General features: G+C 44.5%; 1 protein-coding gene across 2 annotated transcripts; it reads right to left on the bottom strand.

Annotated features, from left to right (window-relative positions):
* Nucleotides 1-819: 819 nt before the first annotated feature.
* SMARCE1 (SWI/SNF related, matrix associated, actin dependent regulator of chromatin, subfamily e, member 1) lies at nucleotides 820-18,718 on the bottom strand. 2 transcript variants are annotated; one of them, XM_014959166.1, is made up of 11 exons: nucleotides 18,624-18,718; nucleotides 17,403-17,453; nucleotides 16,839-16,882; nucleotides 13,288-13,392; nucleotides 10,914-10,994; nucleotides 9,632-9,763; nucleotides 7,872-8,043; nucleotides 5,392-5,564; nucleotides 4,277-4,378; nucleotides 3,560-3,770; nucleotides 820-2,276 (listed from the first exon to the last, which is right to left on the bottom strand). In XM_014959166.1, exons 2-11 carry the CDS (start codon nucleotides 17,407-17,409, stop codon nucleotides 2,065-2,067), a joined length of 1,239 nt encoding a protein of 412 aa, XP_014814652.1. In that variant the 5' UTR covers nucleotides 17,410-17,453; nucleotides 18,624-18,718; the 3' UTR covers nucleotides 820-2,064. The 2 variants fall into 2 exon arrangements, with proteins under 2 accessions (XP_014814652.1, XP_014814653.1); XM_014959167.1 differs by lacking the exon at nucleotides 13,288-13,392.
* Between the last annotated feature and the right edge of the window lie 684 nt (nucleotides 18,719-19,402).

The raw sequence follows: 19,402 nt of genomic DNA, 5'->3' as shown, positions 1-19,402 counted from the left end.
AGACCAATGACTTAGTGGAACAAATAACCCTCCTCTCTTAATTACTGGCTTTTTGGCACAGTTAATGATGAGTGAGAACCCAAAGTGGGTCACTGGGTAACTCCCCCCTTCTCCTCAGGGCCTCCAGATGTGTTTTTCTAAAAGCAATCCTTTTAATTGCTGGGAATAGAAACTCCTAAAATGCAATTTAACGGGTGTAACTGGGAGTGGGAGGGATAACGGCCGGAACCACTCGCCTGCTCTTCCCAGAAACTGAAATTTGGAATTTAAATTGAACGTTTAGGCAGGTTTCGCTGCTTCAAACTTTTAAAACCCGAATTCAGCAGCAGTCACGGGGGCTGTTTCCTCCTAAGGGGGTTCTTTTTGTGTCCACCTTTGTCAAAAAACCACACTGGTACCAGAACTCCTGCTGTTCCTTACAAGAGAAGGAATATCCAAGCCTTCCCCTGTAGGCAGCTCCTTGTGGACCGTGCTCACTGGAGGAAAACTTCCCCCAGTGATTTCTCTCTTCCCCATTTCCACTGGGTTTGCAATAACCTTTTCCACAGCCACCACCAGTGACACCGAGGGGTGTTTGGGGCTTTGGGTGAGCTCCAGCCCCTTCTGCAGGAACTGATTCATCCTTCACATCTGCCTCCTCCCTCCCCTTCCAGTACATCCCATTTTTCTGGAATGAATTCCCTGTTTTATTCTCCTCTGGGCTTAGGATGGAGAAAGGGCTGCTGAAAGCCCCTGAATCAAACACAGGCATCACCTCCAAAGACAAGAACCAGACCACTGTGAGCTTAAAAAAAACCAAACAGGTTGGATTTATTTGACTATTTAAAAAAAAAAAAAAAAAGACCAAAAGGATTTAAAAAACATTTCCATCCGATGTACCCACTATTCCATAAAAACACACTAGTTCATCGAAGCGTATGCATCATGTGTTCTCTTCACTTGTAAAGTCACCAAACGGCTTGTATCTGTGGTCACAATTAAATTTATTTTTCCTTCAGCGGGGCCTCTCCTTACACAGGGCAAAATGGGGCATTTTCAGTAGATTTCTAGGGTTCCCAGAGGTTTTCAAAGCTCACAACAAGCAAAACTACTATTTTTTACCATTTGGGGCATATCAATGAGTGTCTGCTCAGAGGACACACGTTTTTAAGAGCTCTCCTGCTCCGTGCTTTGCCAACTCTCGGGCTGAGGCCACACCAGGGTATCTCAGCAGCACGTAAAGGAGTTCATTGGTAAAGAAAAGCAAAGAATATTGTTGAAAATAATCCTGCATCCCAGAAAAAACCCCTAAGATACATCATCTACTCCCAGACTATAATCAGCCCCTTGGAAAGGGAGCTCCTGAAGCGCTGCATGAACAGGAGCATGTTCCTGTCCCTGCAGAACAGCTACTCTAGAAAAGACAAAGATTACACTTAAAACCCCCTTCCAGCCTCAGGCAGGGGCAGCACCGAGCACCCAGAGAGACCTGGGCAGGGGTGGGACACACCGGGCTCCTGTGAGCTTTTTGGGTTGTGGCAGATGAGGGCAATGCCCCAGGTCGTACCCGGTACCTCGTGTCTCTGCCCAGCACTGATGGCAGCTTTGGGGTGCCCCAGTGACACTCGTACCCCCCCGAAGCAGTGCCCTGTCCCCAGGGTGCCCCCGGGGCTGGGGGCTGCAGTGTGGGACGATGCACGTCCCACCCCAGCACAGACCAACAAGGGCCCTGGAAAAAGGCTTATTTCCTCTGGGGTGACCTAACTGGGAGAAAGGGAAAAGGCTGATTTCTGATCTAAATCCCAAACCCAACGCTGTCTTTCTAGGGCAGAAATCCCCAGCAGTAGGAGGTACCTCTCCAGATGGCTCAGACACGGGAGGTTTGCTTTTCTGTCCCTTCTAAGGTGTCCTTTTTGCCCCTGCAGCCCCCCTGAAGTCACCGTGCTGATCATCTGACACGTTACTGAAACCCAACGTCCTGTGGGGACAAGTGATAGAGCCAAGGACGATACAAAAGCCGTGGTAGCACATTTTGAAATCAAACCAGCACTTCATTAAAAAGAGACACATGAAATAAGTCAATATTTATTCTTTCTTCTCACTATCCTCAGTGCTGGGGTCTGCGGGAGGCTCCTCCACCGTGGCACTATTGCTCTCTGAGCCCGTGTTGCTGTCGCTGGTCCCCTCCTCCGCAGTGCTATCCACCCCCTCCTGCCCGCTCTCCTTGTCCTCTGGGGTGGATGTTCCCTCCTCACCGTTCTGCTGGGTTTCTGTGCTCTCTTCTGGGTGAGGCTCTTCTGTAAGAAGACATTTCTCAGTGTCATTTACACCCCGATAATACATTTATTGAGGTCGTGCAGTTAGAATGTATAGGAAGAAGCAGAATCTGTAATAAATACGAATATTCCAGGGCAGTTCTTTCTGTCACAGAGTGTGCAGTACCAGGCACAGCTCTGAGAGAGCTCTCAGTGCTCAGTGCTGCTGCCACACAGTGTCCCCAGAGTCACCTGCAGCTGCCTGACCTCAGAAACCCTGCCACGTGTGCCCTGTTAAACCAGAAGCCCTGGAACTCAAACTCCTTGGTCCCCTTTCCCTTACGCTCGTGCTGTTACATCAACTTGGAGACATCAGCTGCAACTCAAACTCCTTGGTCCCCTTTCCCTTACACTCATGCTGTTACATCGACTTGGAGACATCAGCTGCTGATGATGAGGGGGATGGAGCACCTCTGCTCTGAGGACAGGCTGAGGGAGCTGGGGTTGTTCAGCCTGGAGAAGAGGAGGCTCCGGGGAGACCTAATAGCAGCCTTCCAGTACCTGAGGGGGCTACAGGAAGGCTGGGGAGAACCTGTTTAGAAAGGCCTGCAGTGACAGGACGAGGGGCAATGGCTTCAAGCTGGAGGGGAACAGATTTAGACTGGAGATGAGGAGAGGGTTCTTCACTGTGAGGGGGGTGGAGCACTGGAACAGGTTGCCCAGGGAGGGGGTTGAGGCCCCTTCCCTGGAGATATTCAAGGAGAGGCTCGACGAGGCCCTGGGCACCCTGGTCTAGTTGGGGGTGTCCCTGCTGACTGCGGGGGGGGCGGACTAGATGGCCTTTGGAGGGCCCTTCCGGCCTGGGCAATTCTATGATTCTATGATACTCTTCAACACAACACTATTTTCTAACAGCACTGGACAGAACACAGAGAGACCTGCCATCAGCTCTAAGAGCAGCACAGAACGGAGCACAGTCCTGTCATCCTGGCTGGGGGCTGGCTCTGGGACAGGGAAACCCCCTTGGCTGCTCCTCACTAACCCACCTCTAGAAGGTGAATTAGGTTTAGAAAGCAATTTTCTTTGCCCTTGGTACCTCACACAAAGCATTACACCAGCCCCTCTGGTGTCCTACCCCCTTCCCCTTTTCCAAAGGAGCAATTTAATGAGACAAAGAGAACGCTCATGTTCACCAAGTTAACTGTTCTGAACGTTGTTCTTCTGCAGCCTCTCCCTGCTCACAGCAAAAGCACCAGCCGCCCCTGGCTACGCTGAGCCCCTGCAGATCCCTCCCTGCTCATCCTTCCACGTCCCCAACCAGTTACCTGTCTCCATCGGAGCACTCTCCTCTTCCTTCTTCTCCTCAGCCTTGGCAGCCGCCTGCTCCTCCTCAGCTGCTGGGTTATTCTGACTGCGTTCCGCTTGCTCCGCTGCTTCCTTTTCCCTTTCTTCCTGCCTCTTGCGAGCCTGTTCCTCAGCCTGGGCAATTTCAGCTGCAATTTTTTCCATGTCCACTTCCACCTTCAGACTGCATAACTAGCAATTCAAGAAAAGAGAATGCTCTGTTACCACCTCAGTTACACTGAAAGCCAAAACATCAGTAAAACCCATTCATGACTTCAATATTTCTACAAGCAGCATCGTTATTTTCAGTCCTTTATATTAAAAGCTTCAGGGAGGGAGACACAAGCAAATTAACACAAAAAAAGGGGATAAAAAAAACACCTAAACCTTGTTATCTGATGGCAGCCAGGGAAGGAGCAGCGTATTCTGCATGAGCCACTCTGGGGAACTCCACCAGTCCAGCCCAAAGGCACTTCAGAACTGCACTGCCTGAATGTCACCACTAAAGGTCACTGAAGGAGCATGAAATAATACAAGTGCTGCAGGTTTTCTAACACTCCCCCAGCCCCGGACACACTGCCCTCAGTCATGTAATTCCTCCTAATTGAATCAGAGCCCAACAGGAGCAGGCAGAGCACTTGTACAAAGGGGTAACAAGCAGATTGCTCCGAGTTTGTGGAGAAAAGTGGGAGTTGTACCCTTTTAAGCTCGTTGTTAAAGGATTCTGTGCTTTCCAAAAACTTCCTCTTCTTTTCCTGGTGGCGCTCTTCAATTTGCAGAAGCTCAGCTTCCAGTTTGCGCTGGAAATGAAATAAACAGTCAGAACCTGACTGTGCAGTCACCTGAGGAACTGCACAAAGCTCACAGCTACAGATAAAAGTATTTTGACCAGTATTTTAAAATACACCCATATAGTATAGAAACCTCGTTATGCCTTCCCTCCATCTAATACCCAAGAGCTAAGGAGTTTGTATTAGAAAGTATGAACAATAACTGGGTCTGTGCAGTCACTCAGGGCGATTGGAAATGGAAAAGAGGGTGTGCTTGAGGTGAATCCTCCAGCATAAAATCCATGCATTTTATACCACACAGCTGTATATACATATATATAAAAAAATACACACACACACACAACACACCAGTTACATTCTCTAATGGAGAAACACCACAATTCAGGGGAAAGGAGAGCCACTCCCCCTCCACCCCCTTTTTTAATGTTGTCAATTAAAAAAAGCAACAAATCTCTATCTAATTCTGATCTCTCTGTTTTCTTCCCCTCCACGTACACAGACTGTTCTCACAGAGTCCTTTTGTTAACAGGCATGTTTGGAAAACACCAGCTCATGCCCAAGGCTCAGTGAAACACACGTGTGACCTCACTCCATTTCCTTGTATGCATTTAACTTCCAATGAAAAAACACTACAATAGGGAGGATTTACTGTAATAAAGAACCGTTACCAATAAGCTTATGTGTCATAAGCCACACGAAAGTCACAGCTCTACCAGTCCCTGTTAAACAGAAGACTCACACTACAAACAGAAGAGTTATATATGGTAATGAAGAGCTATGGAATTAATATTTCAGGTATCCTCAAGAACCAAATGCAGTCTAACATGATTCTCAGTAACAAAAGAGCACAGAAGGTGAAGTCTCACATCTCACACCTCCCAAAGGAACCAGAGATGAGCTACTGGAGCGCACAGAACATTGACACCCAACAAGAACAGTCATGTAGATGATCAAACGATCCGAGACTTGGCGTACAGCCCAAGCCCTTCTGTTTTAACTGCCTTAATATCATTTATCTTTACCTGATGAACCATTAAAGACTGAACCTGGCGTTTAAGAACTTGCATTCTGGCCGTGGTGACGACGGAGCGGACGTCGGGCACCACACTCTCACTCAGGATCTCACTGATGAGACGGTGGTTCCTCTGGAAGCGAGCCGTGGCCGTGTGCTTCATCGAAAACCCATCGTCGTAATCTGGAACAAGAGTTTTAAGAGTTTTTTTGTGCTTTAATGCCACAAAAAGAGTACCAAGTCTAATGACACTGCACCCCCCCTTACCAGTAATTACAAACAAAATAAAAACCTTAATGCCAGTTGCTGTCGTGGCACAAGGTTCATACAAATGAATATGGACCCTCAGGTTAAGGAGAGAAAAAGCTGGTATGAGGCTGGAACAGCATCTCCCCTGCACAGCTCTAACAGCACTCGTTTTACATGCATTTCCCATGTCTGATGTTTGGATTCACCTTGTTATTCACTGCGTTGCTTTCCACATTTCCAGAGTAAGAGGAACAATTAGTACACCAAATAAAAGCCCACTCCTGATTAATCCTGTTACCAGAACAATATCTAGTGCAAAATACCAACAGGAGAGTGACTCCTCTATAAGTACACTTTGCTCACAGATCAAAAGGACTTATTTTTTTGAAACCCTGAGGAATGAGAGGATGAAGCAGTGATACATGTTCACTCACTGCTGAAATTCATAGTAATGTAACAAGAGAATCCAATGATTGATTTATAGAAAATGCAGTTCTCTACGGAACAGCGACTGAAAAAAAAAAAAACACTTCAGGAGAAAAAGAAAAGAGCAGAGAGGTGAAGGGCTGGGCTCCTCACAAGCCTCTTGCAGAGAAAAGAAATTAAAGGAAGCCCAACAGGAACTAAGCTGCCTTGTGGGACCTGCATCTAGAGGATTAACTACAAAGATCGAAGAATATTTCAAGTCAAGGGTATTTTTTTTCTCTCTGATCAAATTGGAAGAGCTCCCAATTTATGGCAAGATACTGAACTTTGTCAGAATTTAACAAGAAGTACAGCATTAAGGATTGTTCTAGGGACTCATTTTGGTAGTAAAATTCAGTTTGATGCTACAAAGCAGAACAAAATGACGTGTTTTCCTACACCCAGCAGCACTCAAAAGCTTTCAGCCCATGAAAGACAGAAGTCTTCCTGTTTTGTCTGTATTTCTTGAAGGAAAGCAGGCAAAGCCTTTCAACATCATAAAAATCAAAACACATTCTGCAGTTTTGGTGTCAAGAACCTGTCTACAAAATAGACTTGAAAAAATCCAAGTCAAACTATTAGAATTTAAAGCACAGTAATTAAATAGCATTAAGTACTGGTGAGGAAATGAACTTGGAAGAAACTTCGTGAGTATAATTCACATTTAGTTGAGAATTAAAATCAGTTACGTATGAATTATCTTCCAGAACAATGGCATGGAGAAAGGTCCAGAAGCTGAATTTATTCTACATCAAGTTCTAATGGAGATCACTCTCCCACTGGTCACACAAGTATTAAGCAAATTGATCCCCTTAAAGTTGTGCCTTTGTCCTCTTAACAAGGTTCCTTTTACAGCAAAAGTTCTGGATGGCAGTGACACGCGGGATGGGACAGAAACAAGGCTTCTGTCAGAGGGAACAACCCGCTCTTCTGTCCCAGCTCAGGGCCCAGGCACTGGTTGGGGCCAAGCTCAGAGGGTGGAGGCACCACAGACCAGGCTCTGAGGTCCCAAAATGCCACCTACTGGGACACATTTACGAATTCTGCAGGTACCTCACGCTGGGGAAAGTGCTGTTTGCCATGAGCTTTATCTCAAGGGTAGCTCTTCCATGGGGGAGAGAGAAAAAGGGCGTATCTGACCGAGAACATTTTTCACCCTCAGGTTTCAACAAGTATTTGGTGATGGATTTAGGCGCAGACGTTGGGTGCAGGAGTGAGCTCTCCCCTGGGTGGGGTGCGTTTCCTTGCAGTCAAATAAACCTTCAGAATTTTCTCATCAACTTGTCAAGGGCAAGGGTAACATTTTCTAAACAATCTCAAATGACAGTTGTTGAACGCATTCAAAGTTCAGGTGCTTTTAATGACACCAGAGCTCTGCCTGTCAGAACCACGTACTTCTGGTAACAAAGCACAAAATTCCATTCCAAGTGGATTAAATCAGGCATCTAAGCCTTTTACAAGGCGTGTGTTAAAGCCATTACAGAGCTTTAAGCGGACTTGGTTTGAACTCTAAGCATTACTTCACACATAATTAAGGGCTGGAATAACTCATGCCATTGGCTTTGCCTCCTTGGCTTTTGGAAACAAGAGGGTCAGCTGGATGAAATAAAGTGTGATAACGAAAACCAGTATTAAAGGTACCAAAAGAGAAAGGAAGCCAGTTGAGCATTGTGGAAGTCACACACTGGTAGTTTTCTGTATCTGGCATCTGCTCCCACCGCCGGTCCTGGAATGAGACCATCCCATGGATGAGCACACAGACTCCTCCCCGCTTACCATCGGGATCCTCGGCGGGCTGGATGCTCATGTAGGGCTCTCCCTTCTCCATGCGCGACTGCCGCTGCCGGCTCTCTTCTTCCAGCGCCGCCTCCGCGCGGCTCTTGGCGTTGATGTAGGCGAGGTAGGCCGGGGAGTTATGGTAGGCCTTCATGGACTCATTGTACTCTATCTGAAAGGTGACCGACACGGTTTGATTGCACCAGGGGAGCATTTCAGAGGTGCCGTAACCGCAGTCTGTGCAACTCACACTGTGGTCACACGGACAAAGCTGGTTCCAATCATCTGGCTGAGACACTAATGACCAGATTCTCTCAGTCTTTCCTTCTACAAATTAGAACTTCTTCCATAGTCCTTCACATTTTAAAAACACTACCTGAGCGCTTTTAGGTACGTTTCGGTTTTAACACCCAAGAAGTCTCACAATAGTTTTGCTTTGCTTTTAAAAATCGATTTTTTCAAATCAAATTTGCTTTGCTTTATAAAAATCAAACACCTCAGAACACGGCATTTATGATCAGACAAACTCTGATAAGATTAAAAAGATGAGTTAGAATAGTCTCAGTTAATTCTCTGCAGTTCTGACTAGATCTTTGATTCCCATTTCTTCTCTTCCTTTACTCCAGTATAACATGGAACAGTTTTCAAAATAACTTACGATTTTTCCACTCTTTGCTCCATCCCTGCACTGGGATGACACAGAATGTGCAGCCAGGCTACCGTCTCCTCCTGGCAGCAGGACTGCATCACTATTTTCACCGTCTTTGAAGGATTTTCCCCTTTGAATTGCTTTCTTTAACCTCATGATTAAAATTTTGCCAAGAGGTATTTCCAATGAAAAATAAGATATAATCTACAGTATTGTTAGAAGTACCTAAACGTCTTGTTTTCTCTAGGATTAGGACTGGGACGCTTCTAATCTCGGCACTGTAAAAATATAAAGAAGATGGCCCCTGCCCCAAGGAGCTTACAATCTAAACACCATCGTCAAGTTAAAAAATAGAATTCCTTGACTTTCTTTTTTTTTTTTTTTCAATTAAGAGCATCAAGCTTTGAAGTACTTCCCTACTGACTTGGAATAAAACCAGCTTAGATTAGAGCAGGTCACACGCAGCCTCGGACGCCTGCCAGGTTTTAGCACAACTCGGCAGCAGGACCGTTGTCCCTTTGTCCCTCAGGACCACAAAACCAGGCTCGTAACGCCTCAGCACTTACCAGCCTGGACACCAGGTGGCTGTCACCTTCTGGCATTAAGATCAATAAAACCAAACCACAAGAAAACCCTAAAAGCGGTAGCATTTCTCTGTTAAGAAACAAACACTATGCCATAGCGTGGAGTTACACCAGTTACTCCAGGAAACCCAAACCCTACGTGACTGGAAGTCTTTTACGAACCCGTTCATGACAACAGCGGTAGTTGCAGAGCACCAGTTTTGAAAGAGGATTTTGGTGTTGAGACAATCTTTTCAATACTGATGTTGTACAATCAAATCCATTCATTAAACAGTTAAAATCGACACTCAATTTTAAATACTTCATTTTGAATTAGGTCTAAAAACTGACCAGTCACAGTTGATGTACAGTTATTTTAAAAAGAAAAAAAATCTAAAAGACGTGTCAGGACATACTTCCATTTACGTTACATACAGGGCTCTCGTGAATGCCTCATACACCACTGCATGGGAAAGATGAATTGTTCTTCTCAGACCAGTTCCTAGAAGAATCAGCTGTAATAAACATCCCAGATTTCTTCCATTTACCTTTTCAGCTTCATATTCATTCAAATACTCTTGCTTCTCTTCATCAGTGAGATCTCGCCACATTCCTCCAATAATCTTGCCAATTTCCCATAACTTCAAATCAGGATTGGACGCCTTCACTTGGTCCCAGACCTTAACAGAAACAGCTGGAGCTTTACTAATGATATCTAAATACTTCCAAATTAAACATTTTATATTGTCATCTCAGTGTTCTTTCTGGAATCACCACGAAAAACAGGATTAAGTTAGGAATGAGTCTGGCTAAACTATCTCGGTTATTTTCTGGGGCAGGAAGTCAGTAGGAAGCCATCTACTGAAACAGGCAATTGCTGAAATGGCTTGGGTTTCATGAGAATATTGCCTTTAACCCTCTTAATGCTCTTCTGAAATGCACATCGCTGCATCTCTGGGAAAAAAAAAAAATGCTACTGAGTAAACACATCCAGCAGTAGATTACGATAAAGAGCACTGAGCTTTTTTCAGATCAGAATGTAACATTTCAAAATATTTTTCAGTCTTGCTGATCAATTTGAGTTCCAACAAGTTCTGACTCCACCAAAAAAGTTTCTAACTTTATAGGGAAAAAAAAAAAAAAAAAAAAAGAGAGAGGAGAGCTGCCAGTGTTATTTCTTGCTGCGCCACTTGACTTTTTTTTTTTTTATTTGTGTGTGTTGATGGTTTTTTGCCTAAAGACAGACAGCGCTGGTAAAGATACTTTACCAGAAGTGGAAGAAACTCCTTCTGGCTCCCCTGCTTCAGCCAGGCTGCCATGCCCTCCCCATGCCCCATCAGATGTCAGACTCCACAAGAGTCTCTCTCCTACTTTCTGTCAAACAGTTCACAGAATAGCGAAGCGACCGTTGCCACAGGCTAAGGTGGTGAAGAACATGCAAAGTCCACTCATCGCTACTCTTCCGTCCAGCTACAGCACTGTACCAAGCCCAGTTTACCGCAAGGAAAACTTCCTTTATATAAAAAAAGTTCTGTCAGTAAGTCACGGGAACTTCTGATTGTGGCAGGGTGGATCCTTGTCAGCAGAGACAGTGGTAGGAATTAGCATTTTAGAGAAAACTTTTCCCCCCAGAAACTGGCACCTGTGTGAACAGACTACTGCTGCCTTTGTTCTGAAGGGCAAGGCATCTGTACTTTACAATTCCCTAAAAAGAATGTGCAGGCTGTTAGAAGTAAAAGTTTAGAAGCTGAAACTAAGATAACAGCAATTAATTGTTAGCACGTACCAACACTAACGTTTATTATGACTCGTTTGACACTGTATACCCACCTTCCGGCTGTACCTCATGTAGGGCATCAGGGGCTTGTCTGGGGGTTTGGGGGGCTTTGGAATGGTAATACCAGAGGAAGCCTATAAAAGAACCGAATAAATCCATTCGTTAATGTGATCACCAGACAGTTTCTATACACACTACTTTTGGAAAACACTCATTCTTGTGCAGTTAACACAAACAAACCACACGCACCCACCAAGCAACAGCACCAAAACTACCCAAACCATGAACAGGTACCGGCTTGAGCTGGTCTCAGCCACATTTCTGCAATCTAAGTTTGTCCTTTTATCTGTAAGTCTGCAGAGTAGTAACTACATAAATCTTCAAAGGGCTCCGTATTTCTAAATCTGAAATACACCGCTTAGAAACATCCATGGAAACACCAATCCCAGCTGGTTGTTTTCCTCACTTCTGATGAGCAGTTTGTTGTACCTGTTCTGACAAATTTACTGTGGCTGCTGTACGGGTGAAAAAAGTTTAAGATCATGAAGTTATCATGACATATTTTCATTTTCAGCTAATTTGAGCAATATATTTGTCTGCAAAACATGTCAGTGCTAATTTGCAGCCAATTAAAACTACTCATTGGAAGAGGTAAACAACCCTCTGCAACTGATCTGTCCACGTGCCCGTTACCTGTACCCGAGCTGTACTGAACTGTCCAAATTAACCTGTAATAGCCTTTGTGCTCTGCTCTTCCTTGGTTTGTCCGCTGGCAAGCACACTGCTAGTGCCACACAAGAGGGTGCTGAGCACTAAGTGTGGCTGCACCCCCTTGTCCCCTCGTCCCAGAGCACCCACAGGCTCTTCTCCTAAACCAGCAGTGACCAGGCTCCAGGAACCTCCGCTATTCGAGCACTTCCACACGCGAGGAGTTCTCTTAAGTGGGAGCATTTTCATGAAAACAGAAAGCAGTTTCAAGATTTTTCAGGACTAGGGCCATAGATGAACAAATACTTGTATTTGGCCAAGGTGGCTCATGGTCAGAATTCAGCTTTCAATTTTTTCCTCCTGCTATTTTTTGTTTTGCTGAATTTATGGAGCTCTATGAGACAATGCATACAGAGTTGTGTATAGATATAAATAATGTACATGAGGTATATGCATTACCAAAATGTACACATAGATACACATACAGATGGATTTGAAAAACATCAACGGAAATTGTTTAATGCTTTTAAATTAACAGGAATTTAAAGACACCATACATATACTGATATATGCATGGCAGAGAAGGCTGTATATGCTTATGACATACAGAAACAATGGAAGTTCTCAGACAAAACCTAACTTATTCTCCTATGAGGAGAAAAGTCTACATTCAGAGAGTGTGCTCAGTCAAGTTCCAGCTTGTTTGGGGAAGGTCTGTTTTAACAAACCAGATCAACTTCATGTATAAAGTCTGAAAGGTTTATATGAGAGAGGCATAAGAAGAGTACACTTCATTAAAAGCACCATGTATTTGTTCTTTATATCACGTTCCAAACTAATCAGACATTTTGAGGTAGAAAGTTTTACATGAAAAACCTTGAAGTTATGAGAATTACAGGAACTTAAAAAAAAAAAATAATCAGGGATTTACTCTATTTCTGTTGTGTTAGTTACAAAAATGCTACACTTCTAGGATTTACTCTATTTCTGTTGTGTTAGTTACGAAAACGCTACACTTCCAGTCTGGTTTTGTTTCCTAATGGCACCCAGTGCTCAGGGCTTTAGCTGTGTCTGAAAGGAGCTGTCACCTCTCTTGTCATTTGACTCCGTCTCACTTTGTTCACTCCATGAAAAATGAATGTAACATCCATTTTCCACACACTGTCAGAGTACGAGATCCAAAAGGATACTATTCTACCACCACCACACTTTTGTGGAAAGAAAATAATTTCTGAGCTTGGGACTTTGCAATTATTACCAGACTAAGATTGGAAAGAAAAATAAAGCTTGTATCTCTTGTGTGCCTCAACAGTATGATGCAACCACTATCAACGATCTCCATTTGGAAAATGTTCTTCCTTATTTTTGTACCAATAAACCTCAATAAAGAGTAGTTCCCTCCCTCCGAGAGCCTGTACCCACGCTACAGAACTTCTCCTGGGCATGCAGTGGGCACTGAAGACCACAAAGTCTGTCTTTTTGGAATTCTGCATCATACACGATTACCACATTTTTCTCTGCTGAGCTGGAAGTCCATTTTCCTGCAAAAGGTTTCAGAGCGAAAGGGAAGGGGGGTAGGGTTGGGGAATAAGAATCAGAAGTAATTCTTTGTTTTTATAAAGAAGAGGCAGCAGCCAAGACTCAGAAGAACCTAACTCTAAAGCCATTTCTGGTCAATTCCTGTTGTTTGCTGGAGGATGTAATAGTTGATTCTCCTACCGTGACCCGGCTGTTGGTGCCCGGGTTCCCTCCCAGCCTGTAGTTGTTGTAGGCCAGATGGCTGTATGGATTGTATCCCACAAACCCTGGTGTGCTGGGCATTTGCTGATGGAAACAAATGAGACAAAAACACGAATGAGAAATGAGCCCAAACGAGGAAAACACAGAAATGAAAATGAACTGCAATATGGCATGCAAAAGCAACCAGAATTTAAACAAGCAAATGAGGTGTAGCAGTTGGTATCTTCTCAACACACAAAACTTACTCCGGTATAAACCTATTAAGGAAACAGGATTTTTAAACAAATGTGTCACTACAAATTTCTGTCTGAAGCTGGTGATTTTACTTCTATTAAGTGTGTACCTCATTTGAACAAGTATTCTATAAATCCAGCTCATGGCTAATAACATTTTGCAACATAAGCCACCAAGTAATTCAGAAAGACCCTTACACTTCCAAGGCAAGTGTACCTCATTTGAACAAGTATTCTATAAATCCAGCTCATGGCTAATAACATTTTGCAACATAAGCCACCAAGTAATTAAGAAAGACCCTTACACCCAAAGGGTTACACTTCCAAGGCATCACAGCACCTGGGAACGGGGCAGAAATCCCCAGCAGCAACACTTACTACTGCAATGAAAATCCCTGCTTTTCTTCCCATCCTTCTGCCTTTCCAAGAAATACTACACTGTCAATAAACAGGGGGGATGAAACCTCTCAAGCACCATCTGTGCACCGCTCCCAGTACCTGAAAGACTTTCCTGGTGGTTTGCAAAATGTAAGTATTTTTGGGAGCTGGGACTGGAAAGCTGGTAGAGAAGAGCATTCAGAGACCCCTTTCTGCTGAGGCAGCTGCAAATGGGCAGAGCTGAGGTGTCCCTGCAGCAACAGCCACAGGTCACAAACTACACACTCGTCTTAACGGATCACTGAGCCCAAGGCAATTTAAGAAGTTAAATTAATACATCTTCATCCATTCTTAGAAGTGGATGGAATCGTTCTCACCTAAGCAACGTAGAGAAGAATCTCATTTCTTTACAATCCCTTCTTACTTATCATCTACCTGCAATCCAGGACCAGAAGGTTCACTGTATTCCCCTCCTCACATAAATCTCTCTCCTGCCTTCTTCCATTATCCCCCACTTCCCAAGCAAATTTTGTTTGGAAAAAAACAGTTCAACTATTTAATCGTAATTGTGAGCAAGTGCTGCCTGTGGTGGTCCTGCCATTCCATTGGGATTCATCAGATCAGACATTTTAGTGTCATTCACAGTGTGTCCCACCCTTTAGTGGCACTTTGGCCCTAACAAGAATCACACATTCCACTGGTGTTTTAGGGTGATTTGCTGACTGGATCCGTTCTGGCTTACAGTTACAAAAATCCTACACATCAGTTCAGGACTCCAGGAACCAAGGCATGACAAATACAAACACTGAACAAAAATAACCTATGAGCTAAACTACATTAACTTGGGAAGTTTGCAAGAATATGTAGACACATTGTAGTTCGTTTATTTCTAAATGTACAGAGTAAAATTATCCTATAACATTCCACCCTCAGACATGTATTTTATTGCCAAACTTTTAAACTCAGCCCCAGCAGTTGACATTTACTCAATCTGTGTGTCTGTGATCATGACATACACATTCACTGTATAATGAGACACCATTTTACTATAGTTTTCTGTATTACCATAACAACAGGTTTTGAATATGTTGAACTACACCTCTTCAATAAAATCAGATGGCAATTGTAACCTCCGTCTGCTTAATTCTTTATTTCTGCAAGACAGGATTTAAACGTTACAAGGGAACTACCTTGCATTACATGGAGAACTTTTACTTCAGCTATAACACTGTAGTTACAAGAACTACTGGAATATTTGTTGACTGTAGTAACTGGAACTGGCTGTGGAAGAACAAGCAAGGTTATTTTTTATGGCTTGCATTAACAGAGCACAGACTGTCATCTCAAGGACTGTATAAAATATAAATATCACAGGAGACAGGTAACACACACCACTAGTTGCAGTTTTGAAATTAGTTTCATGTACCTTTCTAAAGACTCTCAGCTTGACTAAAAAATGTACCACATGGAGATACACCACTGGAACTGGCTGTGGAAGAACAAGCAAGGTTATTTTTTATGGCTTGCATTAACAGAGCACAGACTGTCATCTCAAGGACTGTATAAAATATAAATATCACAGGAGACAGGTAACACACACCACTAGTTGCAGTTTTGAAATTAGTTTTATGTACCCTTCTGAAGGCTCTCAGCTTGACTAAAAAATACACCACATGGAGATACACTGTTAACAGCACCTGTACCCGTGCCCTGCCCCAGAGGAATCACACACACATGCAGATCTCTGTGCTGGGACCCAGCTGTAAGAGCAGATGCCATCAGGTCCCTCCTAACACTGGCACAGATCTACCAAGTTGTGTGCAAAATGAAAACTCTGAACAAACTATGCAGATAAAGTTTTATTTCTGTAAATTTAGATATTTATACAATATATAATTCGCAAGCCTCATGTAAATCATGGCACAATAAACCTGAAGGATCACATTTAACCTAGATCCCATCCTGCAGTTTCCATCCCAGATGCAGGGATCGGGGACACTCTATCGGGAAACAGCTTTCAAATTGTCTTTGGTAAAAAAATTTCACTATAGCATCTCTGCTTATTCATCTGTACAAAATATTTGTATGTGAGCATGTTAGTCCTAAAACACAAGCTATAACAGCTTTCAAATTGTCTTTGGTAAAAAAAAATTCACTATAGCATCTCCGCTCATTCATCTGTACAAGATATTTGTGAGTATGTTAGTCCTAAAACACAAGCTAATTAGAAATGTGAACGCAGCAGGAGAGGTGCATTTGCTTTCAAATGCTCTCCTGGCCACAGCACACTGGTATTTCTGTACCTTTTTAACCAGGCATGAATGCAATTGGACAGGATTCAAAGCTCCTGGTCACATTTTCCCCAGTGCCATTCCATACCATTTTATTAGAAAGTATTTCTTACGCCATAGGCTCCAAAACACCAGTGATTTCAAGAAATTTGAGTAAGAACTGGCATCATGAGTGTTTCGTTTTTCTGACCCAAGGTAACAGAATTTGGCATGTTCCTGCAGCCAGGTACGACAGAAACATGCGAAAATGCACCGTTTACCCATGATTTGGGCAGGAGTTGAGTGGGAAGCTTTAGAATTAAATATATCAGTTTGTTCTTAAATATTCCAGTATGCTGCTGCAACTCACTGTGAGTAATTTTATACCACTCGACTGCTTACAGAAAATTCAGTTTATCTGCTAGATCTAGCCTTAAAGGTGAAACAGGTTTATTCAGCTTCTCTTCCGCAAACTGCTTAAAAAAATTATGAGATTAATTTAAACAGTGCATATCATATTCATAATGAAATACAACTAGTTTGTATTTCTGATACAGGAAGGTGATGCAACTCTGAAATTACTGCTCTGGTAAGTCACTAAAGGCTGTATTACCAGCTCTGTGTTAATGAGAAAAATCACTATACTTACGGTTGCAGGAGCTGGGGTAGGAGGTGGGGCATAAGATGGCCTTTCTGTTAAGATATAAATGTAAGCAATTTTTTTTTTTCTTGAAAATTTGAACGAACTTTTTATAAGGCATGTGCTGAGGCAAGTGTTTTTAAGCGATTTACAAAAACAAGCCAGAAATCCTACTCTCAAAGACTCTGCATTTTGCCACTGAAGAGAGTAAAGCAAAGAACACAAGAGAGAGAAAAGAATTAAGACCACACCACCGCTATATTGCTAACCTTTTATTTAGGCATAAGACTGAGGAATATCAAATCCATTCATATGCACATCAATTAAAAAGAGGGCAAGCAAAAATGCAGTGAAACAGGACTGAGGAGAAGCAGTGATATTTGGATTTCCTATGAAAATAATATGCCAGAAATCAGCCACAGCAAGATTTAAGGCCAAGAGTTTGGTCAGAAGTGACTACACTTCGTATCCTTCCATTTAGTGCAAGGAGTAATAGGATTCTCTCAGAAACAGGTTCTGCTGAACCAGATCCTTAATTCATCAAGGTAAAGGAAGAAAAATCCGAAAACTTACTTGACATTTTGATAGGCAAATTTTCAGCCACCTGACATTATATTTGTACTTCTGAAAGACAAAAGAATATCACGCTATTAAGTATTATGCCTTTCCTTCCCCAAATCTTTGAAACTTCAATTATAGTTACCACTGATTACCAAAAGACTTTAGACAAAAGTGTCTAAAAACTGAAGTGTTATCTCTTTGAAAAATGAATGTACTTTCCAACGAATCTGGCCTTAAAGAGCTGCGAAATAACACTCAGGTTTATGTCATTTTCATATTGAAGGTTTTAAATATTGTTTTTCCTTAAGAAATAAAAAGAATATATGCCATTATTTTACACTGATTGTTTCAGGAAACCAGTATGAATGTATAAATGAGTGAATTAAATGTTATCTCCTTCACATGGTACAAAAAAGCCTCGATTGCTCAACACACCAGCAGCAGTATCACAGGCCATGGGATACCAGCACATTTCAACTTTTAGCAAAAGGCCTTTCGGTACTTAAAGGGAACTTGTAAGAAAAATGGGGACAAACTCTTTAGCAGGGCCTGTTGCACCAGGACAAGGGGTAATGGCTTTAAACCAAACTAGAGAAGATTTAGACTAGATTTAAGGAAGAAATGTTTTAGGCGGGGGGTGGTGAGACCCTGGCCCAGGCTGCCCAGGGGTGGGAGATGCCCCATCCCTGGAGACACCCCAGGCCAGGCTGGACGGGGCTTTGGGCAACCTGGTCTGGCTGGAGATTGCCCAGGGCGCTCCATGGCCTTTAAAGGTCCCGTCCAGCCCAAATTATTTGCTGATTCTACGGCCCATCAGTATGTACGGAAAAATCACTATAACAAAGCACTATGTTTTTCGGCCTTTCTTCTCAAGTAACCCCACGAAGTTCTAACAGGAGTCGAGGCTCTTTCTGCAGTTCCCCGTTAATCCAACACTTGCCTTCGGACTCGCACCAACTCTTCAACCCGGGGCGCCTGCTCGGGCCTGGAGCGGGACCGCGATCCTGCCCCCCCACGGGGAGCCCCTTCCCGCCACCCCCCCGGAGACCCCCCCCCCCGCCATGCGCGGCGGCCCCTCACCCCGCCACGCAGCCCCCCCCTCCGCGAACGGGCCGGGGGCCGAGCCCGGGGCCTGTCCCCTCGCTCCCCTCCAGCTTAGGCCGCTCCCGAGGCCGCGGCGTGTCCCGGGGCCTGCCCGCCCCGCCGCGGTAGGGTCAGGCCGCCCCGACTCACCCGCTCCGGCCGCGCTCCCTTTGTTCCCCTCCAGGCCGGGGCGGCGGCGAGGACGGCGCCTGCGCGCTCCGCTCCGCACTTTCGCCACACCGTACCCACTCTCCTCCAGCTCTACCGGTAGCACATTTCAACTTTTAGCAAAAGGCCTTTCGGTACTTAAAGGGAACTTGTAAGAAAAATGGGGACAAACTCTTTAGCAGGGCCTGTTGCACCAGGACAAGGGGTAACGGCTTTAAACCAAACTAGAGAAGATTTAGACTAGATTTAAGGAAGAAATGTTTTAGGCGGGGGGTGGTGAGACCCTGGCCCAGGCTGCCCAGGGGTGGGAGATGCCCCATCCCTGGAGACACCCCAGGCCAGGCTGGACGGGGCTTTGGGCAACCTGGTCTGGCTGGAGATTGCCCAGGGCGCTCCATGGCCTTTAAAGGTCCCTTCCAGCCCAATTATTTGCTGATTCTACGGCCCATCAGTGTGTACGGAAAAATCACTATAACAAAGCAATATGTTTCTCGGCCTTTCTTTTCCAAGAACCCCACGAAGTTCTAACAGAAGTCGAGGCTCGTTTTGCCGTTCCCCGTTAATCCATCGCTTGCCTTCGGACTCGCACCAACTCTTCAACCCGGGGCGCCTGCTCGGGCCTGGAGCGGGACCGCGATCCTGCCCCCCCACGGGGAGCCCCTTCCCGCCACGGGGGTCCCCCAGCCCTGCTGAGCCCCCCCGCTCGGCGTGGCGGGTCATCCCGCCGCTCGCTACCGGAGATACCCCCCCCCGCCATGCGC

This window comes from Calidris pugnax, unplaced genomic scaffold, assembly GCF_001431845.1.
Source record: "Calidris pugnax isolate Ruff unplaced genomic scaffold, ASM143184v1 scaffold341, whole genome shotgun sequence".
Classification (NCBI taxonomy): domain Eukaryota; kingdom Metazoa; phylum Chordata; class Aves; order Charadriiformes; family Scolopacidae; genus Calidris; species Calidris pugnax.
The sequence above is the reverse complement of the archived record's forward strand: the minus strand, read 5'-3'. Positions and strand labels throughout refer to the sequence as shown.